This window comes from Leuciscus leuciscus (genome assembly GCF_965113295.1).
Source record: "Leuciscus leuciscus genome assembly, chromosome: 4".
NCBI lineage: Eukaryota > Metazoa > Chordata > Actinopteri > Cypriniformes > Leuciscidae > Leuciscus > Leuciscus leuciscus.
The window spans coordinates 41192151-41202870 of NC_138728.1; the positions used below are offsets into that span (position 1 = coordinate 41192151).

Here is a 10720-nt window from a genome sequence, read left to right on the forward strand (position 1 = left end):
AATGTCCTGGTAGGAATGCATGTATCCTCACAGAAACTGATATATGATGTTACAGTATCTGTGAGCTCATCCAGATCGGTGGCTGCAGCTTCAAAAACAGTCCAATCAGTGCAATCGAAGCAGGCCTGTAGATCCTGCTCTGCTTCGTTGGTCCATCTTTTTACAGTCCTTATTACAGGTTTAGCTGATTTCAGTTTCTGCCTGTAGGTCGGTATAAGATGAACCAAACAATGATCAGAGAGCCCCAAAGCTGCCCGTGGGACGGAGTGATACGCATTCTTTATCGTGGTGTAACAGTGGTCCAATATATTACTGTCTCTGGTAGGACATGTAACATGCTGTCTGTATTTTGGCAGTTCACGGGAGAGATTTGCTTTGTTAAAATCCCCAAGAATGATTAAAAGAGAGTCTGGGTACCTTTGTTCCATTTCAGCTATATGTTCAGCCAGCTGTTGTATCGCCGCGCTCACACACGCGTCTGGAGGAATGTAAACATTCGCGAGAATGAATGAGGAAAACTCCCGCGGCGAGTAGAAAGGTTTACAGTTTATGAAATGTGCCTCTAAATTAGGAGAGCACATCTTCTTCAGTGTTGTTACATCTGAACACCAACTTTCGTTAATGTAGAAACACAATCCACCACCTCTCGTTTTCCCCGTTAGTTCCGCGATGCGATCCGCTCGGAACAGCTGAAAGCCCGGCAGATGTAGTGCGTTGTCCGGTATGGCTTCACTCAGCCAGGTTTCAGTGAAGCACAGAGCAGCGGAGTTTAAAAAATCCTTGTTAGTGCGGGTGAGGAGAAGAAGTTCGTCCATTTTGTTAGGAAGAGATCGGAGATTCGCAAGATGAATACTGGGGAGTGCAGTACGGAGGCCGCGCTCGCGGAGTTTAACCAGCGCGCCAGCGCGCTTCCCGCGTTTGCGTCTGACCGCGCGTTTGAACAACACCGCTGCCCCTCCGACGAGAATGTCCAGTAAAACGTCTGAGTAATCAAAATCTGTAAAAAAGTTGTCTGGTGTGTGTTTCCTAATGTCCAGTAGTTCGTCTTTGGTGAAACTGATAGGAAAAGAATGACTAAACGCAGAACAAACCAACAAAAACAACACAATAACTGGAGAGCTCCACACCGAGGCAGCCATCCGCGGCGCCATCTTGGATATCGATCCAAGTGATCTGAAACGTGGAGAGGTCTCACCAAGATGTTGTCTGTGGTGCAGTTGCGTGTGTAAACCAGGTCCAGTTGGTTGCCTGATTTGTGAGTACCTGCGGTGATGAGTCGTTTGAGATCGAAAGAGGCTAGGAGAGAGGTGAAGTCTGTTGCATGTGGCTTTTCGAGGTGAATGTTGAAGTCAGCGAAGACTAGAAGTGGGGTGCCGTCCTCAGGGAAAGTGGACAGCAGCACATCCAGCTCATCTACAAAGTTACCCAGCTGACCTGGGGGGCGATAAATGACTACAATATGGATCTTAATGGGAGTTGTAAGTGTAATAGCATGATATTCAAATGAGTTGTTGTTGCATAGAGAAGAGAGCGCGGAGTATTTGCAATTGTTAGAAACGAGAAGCCCTGTACCCCCACCTCTCCCAGACTGGTGAGGGGAGTGGGAGAAGGAGAAATTGCTAGAGAGAGCAGCAGGGGTTGCTGAGTCTTCTGGACGAATCCAGGTCTCAGTCAGGCCCAAGATACTAATGGCGCTTTTCCACTGCATGGTACGGCACGGTTCGGCTCGGTACGGTTCGACTCGGCGCGGAACGGTTCGGCTCGCTTCGCTTTTCCACTGCGTGGTACGACTCGACTCGGTACGGCACGGTTCGGTTCGCTTTAGCTCGGTTGCTTTTCCATTGCAGTTAGTACCGCTTCAAACTGGGTGGGACTGATCGTTATAGTTGCCGCCTCTACTGCCATGACATCATCGTAAACGCGCCACATTTCAAACGCACAACACAGGGGATGGTGCTCTTGATTCTCGGCATGTGGATGTTTTTAAATTAAATTAAACGTTCTTATAATGGTTTACTATATGGAAGGAAAATTCTTAACGTGTAATTAAACGTTGCGTTCATATTCTGGGCTCATCTGATTTTTTGTACATAGCATAGCCTACTTTGTTATGATTTTAGTATCATAATGATTAATAAATGCACGCACAATTATCCGTGAACTTGAACAAATGCCTTTCAACTTGTGTGTGCAAAATTCAGAATTAAATGAATGTGCAGCAATCTTTACAAATAGAGAGTCTAGGCCTAATGTACTGTTTTAAACTATAGCCTACTGCCATTAAAAAAGCGCATTTAGTTAATGTTATGTTATTTTTTTCCATCTGCCTATGTTGATTATGAAAAGTGAACAGCACGAGTAGAGAGACATGGAGCGAGTCAGACATAATTTTGACCACTTCATTAAGTTTTGTTTTGTAGAAAGCATTTCTTTAAAGTGAATTTCGTTTTGTATAAATTGTATCTTAATTTTAATAATTTTTTCATCAAACAATTGCCTGGATTGAATAAGATGCAAAATAGACAATTTAATCATTGAGGCGCCCGAGCGGTCACTTGCATTGTACGTTAACTGGAGCGCATCTCATCCTCAAATACACAAAGCTTGAAATGTCTTTAAACGAAATAATTCAAAACAAAAAGAAATAGGCTACTCTCTTATGTAATCCATTATGTGCATTTCTCTCTATAGGCGCGTTTACTACGAATATGGCGATCGTCAACTTCATCTTTGCCATGCACAGACACTGACAGAAAACACTATTTTATAAATAAAAATCAGTGCACGCGTTTTAATAAAATTAAAACTTTAATTTTGATCATTAAAATAGCCTAATTGAATATTAAATATTTTGTGGCCAAGTTTTGCTCATTTATTAATAGTATAGCCTATATATAGGCTATATATAGGCCTAATTTTATTAAATTGAACAAGCCAAAATTCAGCATTCAATCAAATATTCAAAAAGACTTAATAATAATGTTATTTCAACATAATATCTCGTTATTTCGACATAATGTGTGTGCAACAAGCAAGATGTGCATTTGTAAATCCGGGGACGCGTGCACTGATTTTTATTTATAAAATAGTGTTTTCTGTCAGTGTCTGGCAAAGATGAAGTTGACGATCGCCATATTCGTAGTAAACGCGCCTATAGAGAGAAATAACATTATTACTAAGTCTTTTTGAATATTTGATTGAATGCTGTATTTTGCGCTGTTCAATTTAATAAAATTAAAACTTTAATTGTGATCATTAAAATAATTGAATATTAAATATTTTGTGGCCAAGTTTTGCTCATTTATTAATAATAATATATATATATATATATACACACATGTGTGTGTGTGCCCTCAGAAACTACAGCGTTGGCTGTTGTCTACTGGCTATTTAAATCTAGCGGGTTTGTCTCGTGCATGGTCTCGTGTCGCAAATACAATGACACTGGTAGTGACGATTCTGTCTGACCAATCAGTGATCTTCAGTGTTTTCACGTCACATTTTAGTATCGGTACGGTACGCTTGGAACCTCAACAGAGGTGGTACCATTTAAAGCGAGCCGAAGCGAGCCGTACCGTACCGTACCATGCAGTGGAAATGCGCCATAAGTGAGCCGTACCGAACCGAGCCGTACCGTACCATGCAGTGGAAAAGCGCCAAAGCGTGCCGTACCGAACCGAGCCGTACCGTACCATGCAGTGGAAAAGCGCCATAAGAGTAGAATGAGATGCAAAGGCTGGAATGAAGTCAGCTTTATTGACTGCTGACTGACAATTCCATAGACCCACGGAAAGAGAGAGAGGAGTAAGTGAGGATGTGAGGATGGGACGCAGATTGGCAGTATTGCGCTGCCTATTGCGCGTGATGAAAGGACGTTGCCGAGAGATAACAGGAATGTATTGAAAGCACATGTTGATTAGGTGAACAATAAGATAAGTAGAAGGAAGAAAAAGGGATGAGGAGATACTTAAGTGCCTTTCTGGTGTCCTTGCTCGGTGGAGTCGTGCAGGTAGAGTCGCTGGTCTTTACCCGAGTCGGTCTTCACACGAGGAGGCTGAACACGAGAGCTCAACGCTTCCGCTGACGCTTCCGCGACAGCGTGCAAATTACACAGATATACATATAATGCTCTCACCGCTTGAGTGAGTACAGCTGTTTCGTTCGGGCAATTAAGTAAATAACGCGAAAATGTGTCAGATCGAAAGTGCTAGGAGCAAGGGCTTAAGTTACGTGCAAATTAGATTGCTATAAACATTTAAATTTGTTTCACTCGCTATTTCTCTAAAGTGCCAATGCGTCTAACTGAAATACAGAATTATGTGAAGTTAAAATTAGAAGATAACAAGAGAATCGAAGATGGCCTTACCTTGACTAAAATACAACACTGAAATAACAGGAGAACAGGGTATTCTAGAGAAAACCACTTGCGAGCTGCGTGCCTCTAGTATGCGGCCCGCTGGTCCTAATGAAGTGATCTGAAGCTCTTCTATTTATATCTATCAATTCTTACAGATGCTGTTTCATTCGGGCAATTAAGTCAATAACGCGAAAATGTGTCAGATCGAAAGTGCTAGGAGCAAGGGCTTAAGTTACGTGCAAATTAGATTGCTATAAACATTTAAATTTGTTTCACTCGCGGCTATTTCTCTAAAGTGACAATGCGTCTAACTGAAATACAGAATTATGTGAAGTTAAAATTAGAAGATAACAAGAGAATCGAAGATGGCCTTACCTTGACTAAAATACAACACTGAAATAACAGGAGAACAGGGTATTCTAGAGAAAACAACTTGCGAGCTGCGTGCCTCTAGTATGCGGCCCGCTGGTATTCATTAGATACTAGTACCTATTAATTAGATACTAGTACTTATAAATTAGCTACTAGTACTTATTCAATAGATACTAGTAACTATTTATTAGATACTACTATTTATTCCAAATGTTACTAGTAAGATTTTTAATTGAACTATCCAGTGGCCGTTCTGACTAGTCATAACATAAGACGAGTAAAAAAGCAGTTGTGACTAGTAAAATAAAAAATCTTACTAGTAACATTCGCAATAAATACTAGTATCTAATAAATAGGTACTAGTATCTATTGAATAAGTACTAGTAGCTAATTTATAAGTACTAGTATCTAATTAATAGGTACTAGTATCTAATGAATAAGTACTAGTATCTAATGAATAAGTACTAGTATCTATTGAATAAGTACTAGTATCTAATGAATAAGTACTAGTATCTATTTAATAGGTACTAGTATCTATTTAATAGGTACTAGTATCTAATTACTTAGTACTAGTGTTTATTGAATACATACTAGTATCTAGTAATAGTTACTAGTATCTAAAAAATAAGTACTAGTACCTAATAAATAACTACTAGTATCTAATATATATGTACTAGTCACAATTGGAATACATACTAGTCAGAACTGAATAGTTGATATCTGAATGACAGATGCCCATAGAAGTCAATGGCAATTTTTTTTTATTTGTTACTAGTAACAAAAGAATAGTTACTAGTCACTATTGGAATAAGTACTAGTATCTAATGAATAAGTACTAGTATCTATTTAATAGGTACTAGTATCTAATGAATAAGTACTAGTATCTAATAAATAAGAACTAGTATCTAATGAATAAGTACTAGTATCTAATGAATAAGTACTAGTATCTATTTAATAGGTACTAGTAACTAATGAATAAGTACTAGTATCTATTTAATAGGTACTAGTATCTAATGAATAAGTACTAGTATCTAATGAATAAGTACTAGTATCTATTGAATAAGTACTAGTACCTAAAGAATAAGCACTAGTATCTAAAGAATAGGCACTAGTACCTAAAGAATAAGCACTAGTAGCTAATGAATAAGTACTAGTACTTAATGGAATAGATACTAGTATCTAAAAAATAAGTACTAGTAGCATGGAAATAGAGACTAGTCGGTTTAAATGATTAAATGTTAAAACGGCTTGCCATACCACTAGAGGGGGCAATCTGAATAGTCCCGCAGCTATTCAGGCGAGGCGACCTTTACATATTAGTTGGCTACAGAGCAGAGGAGCAGAGTTGACGCGATCGAGTTCAAGCTAAATATTAAAACAAAACAAAAATGGACCGGTGGCTTAAACGTAATAATACCAGTGATAAAACGGGTGAACCGTCAGGCAAAAAAGAAGAAGAGTGTCCGACTGAACCCATACAACTTCCGCAAATTGATGTCGAACCCTCCACGTCAACGGGGCTTTCCACGCAGAGAGGATTAATAGCAAAAACCAAAGGCCTGGGTGCATCAAAACGACGAAAGTATGACGAACAGTACATAAAATACGGATTCACGTGCATCAAACTTAATCACGAACCACGTCCACAGTGTGTTGTATGTTCTGAGGTGCTTGCAAATGACAGTTTGAAACCTGTGAAACTAATACGTCACTTACAAACCAAACACCCGACGTTAAAAGATAAACCGGTTGACTTTTTTCGCCGTAAAGAATCAGGATTAAGAAATCAAAAACAAACTATGACCAGAAACCACTGTGGCAGTCAAAGCGCTTACAGCATCATATGAGGTGGCGTATTTAGTTGCCAAGGACAAAAAGCCTCATACAATTGCAGACAGCCTCATTCGTCCAGCAGCAATGGCCATCTGCCAGTGACGTTGAACAAATTCCACTATCAGACAACACTATGAGCCGCCGTATTACTGAAATGGCAACCGACATCAAATGTCAACTAATTGAGAGAATACGGGACGGAATTTTTTTTTCATTGCAATTAGACGAGTCGACAGACATCTCAAACTCCTCGCAACTACTTGTATTTGTTCGCTACCGTCATGAGAGAAAATTGCTTGAAGATCTGTTATTTTGCTCAGCAATGGAAAAAACATGCACCGGAAGAGATATTTTTGAAAAACTCAATGGTAAATTGGATGAACTTGGTCTTTGTTGGGACAACTGTGTCGGTGTGTGCACAGATGGAGCGGGAGCCATGTTAGGGAAAAATAAAGGGCTCACTGCTTTGGTTCGTGAAGTAGCTCCGCATGTGCGTTTCACCCACTGTATGATCCACAGGGAGGTCCTTGCAGCAAAAACTCTTCCTGACGAACTGAACGCAGTGCTTAAAACAGCAACGCAAATTGTCAATTTCATCAAGACTTGCGCCATAAAAACAAGACTGTTTGGCCTATTACCCAAAGTGGCGCACAGATCTTGCATACCTGTCTGACATTTTTGATAGACTCAATACCCTTAATTCGTCTCTTCAGGGCCCGAATTCAAACCTACTAACAATGTCCAATAAAATTGTGGGGTTTGTGAGGAAATTGGAGCGATGGAGTGGGCAGGTTGATGGGGGTAATATAGACATGTTCCCAACCTTAATAAGAAAATAAGCTTAATTGGGATGATACAAAAAAAAGAAATAACTCTCCATCTACAAGCCCTGTCTGCACATTTCAATTAGTATTTTCCTGGGCAGCATAGTTGGAACCAGTATGACTGGGTTCGTAACCCCTTCATCGAAAGCGCAGTGAGTCTGTCATCAAATCAGCAGGATGCCCTTCTGGACCTTTCAAGTGACCGAACTTTGAAGACACTGTTTGACTCGAACACACTGCCGGAATTCTGGCTGTCAGTGGAGACAGAGTACGCTGAACTTGCGAGACTTGCAATTGATATACTTTTGCCTTTTGCCTCAACTTGGCTCTGCGAAGCAACATTTTCTATATTAACTTACATCAAAAGCAAGTATCGCTCAGGCTTATTGACAGTGGACGATGATTTACGGATAGCTGTGTCGGGTATCAAACCACGGATTGGTATGTTGTGCTCTCAGAAACAGGCTCAGCCATCACATTAGGTAAGCTAGATATGTACTGTTTCAATATAACTATTTTTATGCATGCTATATGCAGCACATAATACAGGTGAAACTCGAAAAATTTGAATATCGTGCAAAAGTTCTTGTATTTCAGTTATTCAAATTTGAAGGTGAAACTAATAGTATATAACTGTATGCGCATGATTACGTTTCAGAGGGCCGACATTTCTGTATTTAAAATCCTGTAATATTCTAATTTTCTGAGATTTTGAATTTGGAGATTTTGTTTTCATAAGCTGTAAGCCATAATCATCAAAATTATAACTTTTGCACGATATTCTAATTTTTCGAGTTTCACCTGCGTGGCGAGGGGGGCGTGGTTCCGCGAGGTCTGTAACGGGAGAGTTTGGCGGATCCTGTGGAAATACTGACGACTGGAAAGAGTTACTAACGAGTGGAAAGAGTTACTGACGTGTGGAAAGAGTTCCTGACGAGTGGAAAGAGTTTTATTGTGAGATTATTTTGTATGCTGTAGCAAGGCTACGGTGAATGCGCTGTTGGCGCGACTTTTGTTTGTTGATTTGAGTTTTGTAAATAAAACGTGCGAGTCCCAGTCATGCCGACCCTGTCTTCCTTCCAAACACTGAACCTCTTCACAACTTGTATAGCAATGATGTTCGTTTGCACGCACTTTGGGAGGGTGGGGGGCGCGAATGAAATTAGACAAACTTGGGGGGGCGCATATCCTAAAAGGTTGAAAACCCCTGGTTTACACGACACCAGTTTCAATTAAACACGTAAAAATTTGTATGTGATTCAGGTTTATGCGCTTTGGCCGTTCATTCACACGTTCATTCATTGGGGGACTGAAAATGCAAACGTTTGAAATAGGGCTTCAAAGTGCAAGTTTTTGGAAACAATACCATTATCGTCTCCGTGTAAACAACAAAAACGTGAATTTGTGAAAACTGTGATTACGTGATCAGTCTAAAGGTGCGTGGTGTTTCTTTACAAAGTGACGTTGCCACCTACTGGCCAGGCAGCAGAATACAGCGTTTAAAGTAGTTTCCACGAATCCGTGTTAATGGGGATTGTTTTGACAACATCTGTACGTGAAAAATGTAAAGAAAAATCTTGTCCATTTTTAGTACATTGTTGTCATGTAAACAGCCTGAAATCATCTGCCATCTTATGAAACTATTACAGAGTGTGCTTGATAATTAAACAACCATACAGGAAACATCTGATTCTGTATCTCTTGTTATTTGATTTAGGTGTTTTCACAGCCCCGCTGAAAGGAGCGTACATGTTCAGAATCTCTGTATTTGGTCATGGCCCAACTCACGCAACTGCAGCCATTGTTAAGAATGGAGAGCATGTGGTTTTAGCCAATGCTAATCGGCCTCAGAACGAGTTAAACTCCTCGAATGGAGTTGTGTTGATCCTGGAGGTTGGAGATGTTGTCTATGTGAGACTTTGGTCTGGCGCGAGGATATATGATAGCTACAATAGCCACAGCACTTTCAGTGGTTTCCTACTGTTTCCCTTAAGATAACAGGAGCTTTGCAGAATGTGATTCCAATAATTCTGAACCTTCAGCGTATGATTTAAGAAGGAAATCATGAAGAATCATTAACATATGAACCTGTATTATTGAGGTATAATGTGTGTGTTTGAAATTTGCAATAGATTATTGTTCACTCAAAAAAATGCTGGGTTAATAAATAAATATATATATATATATATATATATATATATTCGTATCGAACCGTTCGGTACGAGGCTTTCGGTTCGGTTTTCGGTACGCATTACGTACCGAACGGTTCGTTGGACCATTTTTTCTGCCGACCATAATTTCGTTATTTCAAATGAAGGCGCGTCGCGGGTGGCAAGCGCGCTCATAGAGGCTGGCGCGACCACAACATCAACTGGCAAATGCAATGTAAGGAACGAAACTGAGCTACTCTTATTGTGTTTGTGTGGACCGTTTATCAGTTTTGACCTGTGAAGCGGGACTCGCGAGCCCTATGCGCGAGCCTGATCAAGCAACACCACACAGCGCTAAGAGATCCAGACCAGTAAGGAAAGCATTTGAATTTCAAATGCTTTTTGAATTTGCCACTGAAGTAATAACATCGCTGCGAGATCTAGTGAGAAACATGAACATTTCTCTGTTATTAACGGATCAAACAGCGCTGACGTGGAAACCAGGAAGAAACATTGTGCCATGAATGAACTGGCCGGTGTCCACAGATCAGCAACATTCACCGTGGAATGGATTTGCTGTAGTAACACTAACTGCAAGGTATGGAAGTTTGTCAGGAATAGTGGGCTATAATGCTTTCAAGTAACATTACGTCTGTTTTATTTTGACATTATGAATACAATTGCTGCCCTCAAATGTTAATCTGAACTAAAATAAACCTTTGTTTATAACCAGCCTACTACTACAATATTACATCTCATTTTGTCCAAGGAGCTGTTTTGTTTTATATGCTCATAAGAAGAGTCAAGTATAGCTCCATTATTGCTCAGTAAAAAAAGCAACAAAAAAAAATAATAAAAAAATCATACTTTATGATGCTAGTTTCATTAAATAAAAGAATAATTAAAAAAAAAATTAATTCAAGGAAATTTCTCTGGCATTTATTTATTTTTGCTGTAGCCTATGGAAAACGTACCGAACCGTACCGAACCGTGACACAAGTGTATCGTATCGAACCGAACCGAACCGTGAATTTTGTGAACCGTTACACCCCCTAATATATATATATATATATATATATATATATAAATAATAGTACTGTTTATAGATTAAATTAAAGTGTTTAATCCAGGAAATTAATAATCATAAATACATTCATCATGTTTAATCAACAATTAGTCCTCTG

The 10720-nt window shown here is 39.6% G+C and overlaps 1 protein-coding gene across 1 annotated transcript in view; it reads left to right on the forward strand.

Moving 5' to 3' along the window:
* Positions 1–9524, forward strand: part of LOC309496074 (uncharacterized protein) — a 176959-nt gene extending 167435 nt beyond the window's left edge. Inside the window, exon 4 of the mRNA XM_082166030.1 lies at positions 9104–9524. Coding sequence (XP_082022156.1) covers positions 9104–9384 — 281 coding nt within the window. The 3' untranslated portion in view covers positions 9385–9524. The remainder of the gene's footprint in view (positions 1–9103) is intronic.
* The last annotated feature ends 1196 nt before the right edge of the window (positions 9525–10720 follow it).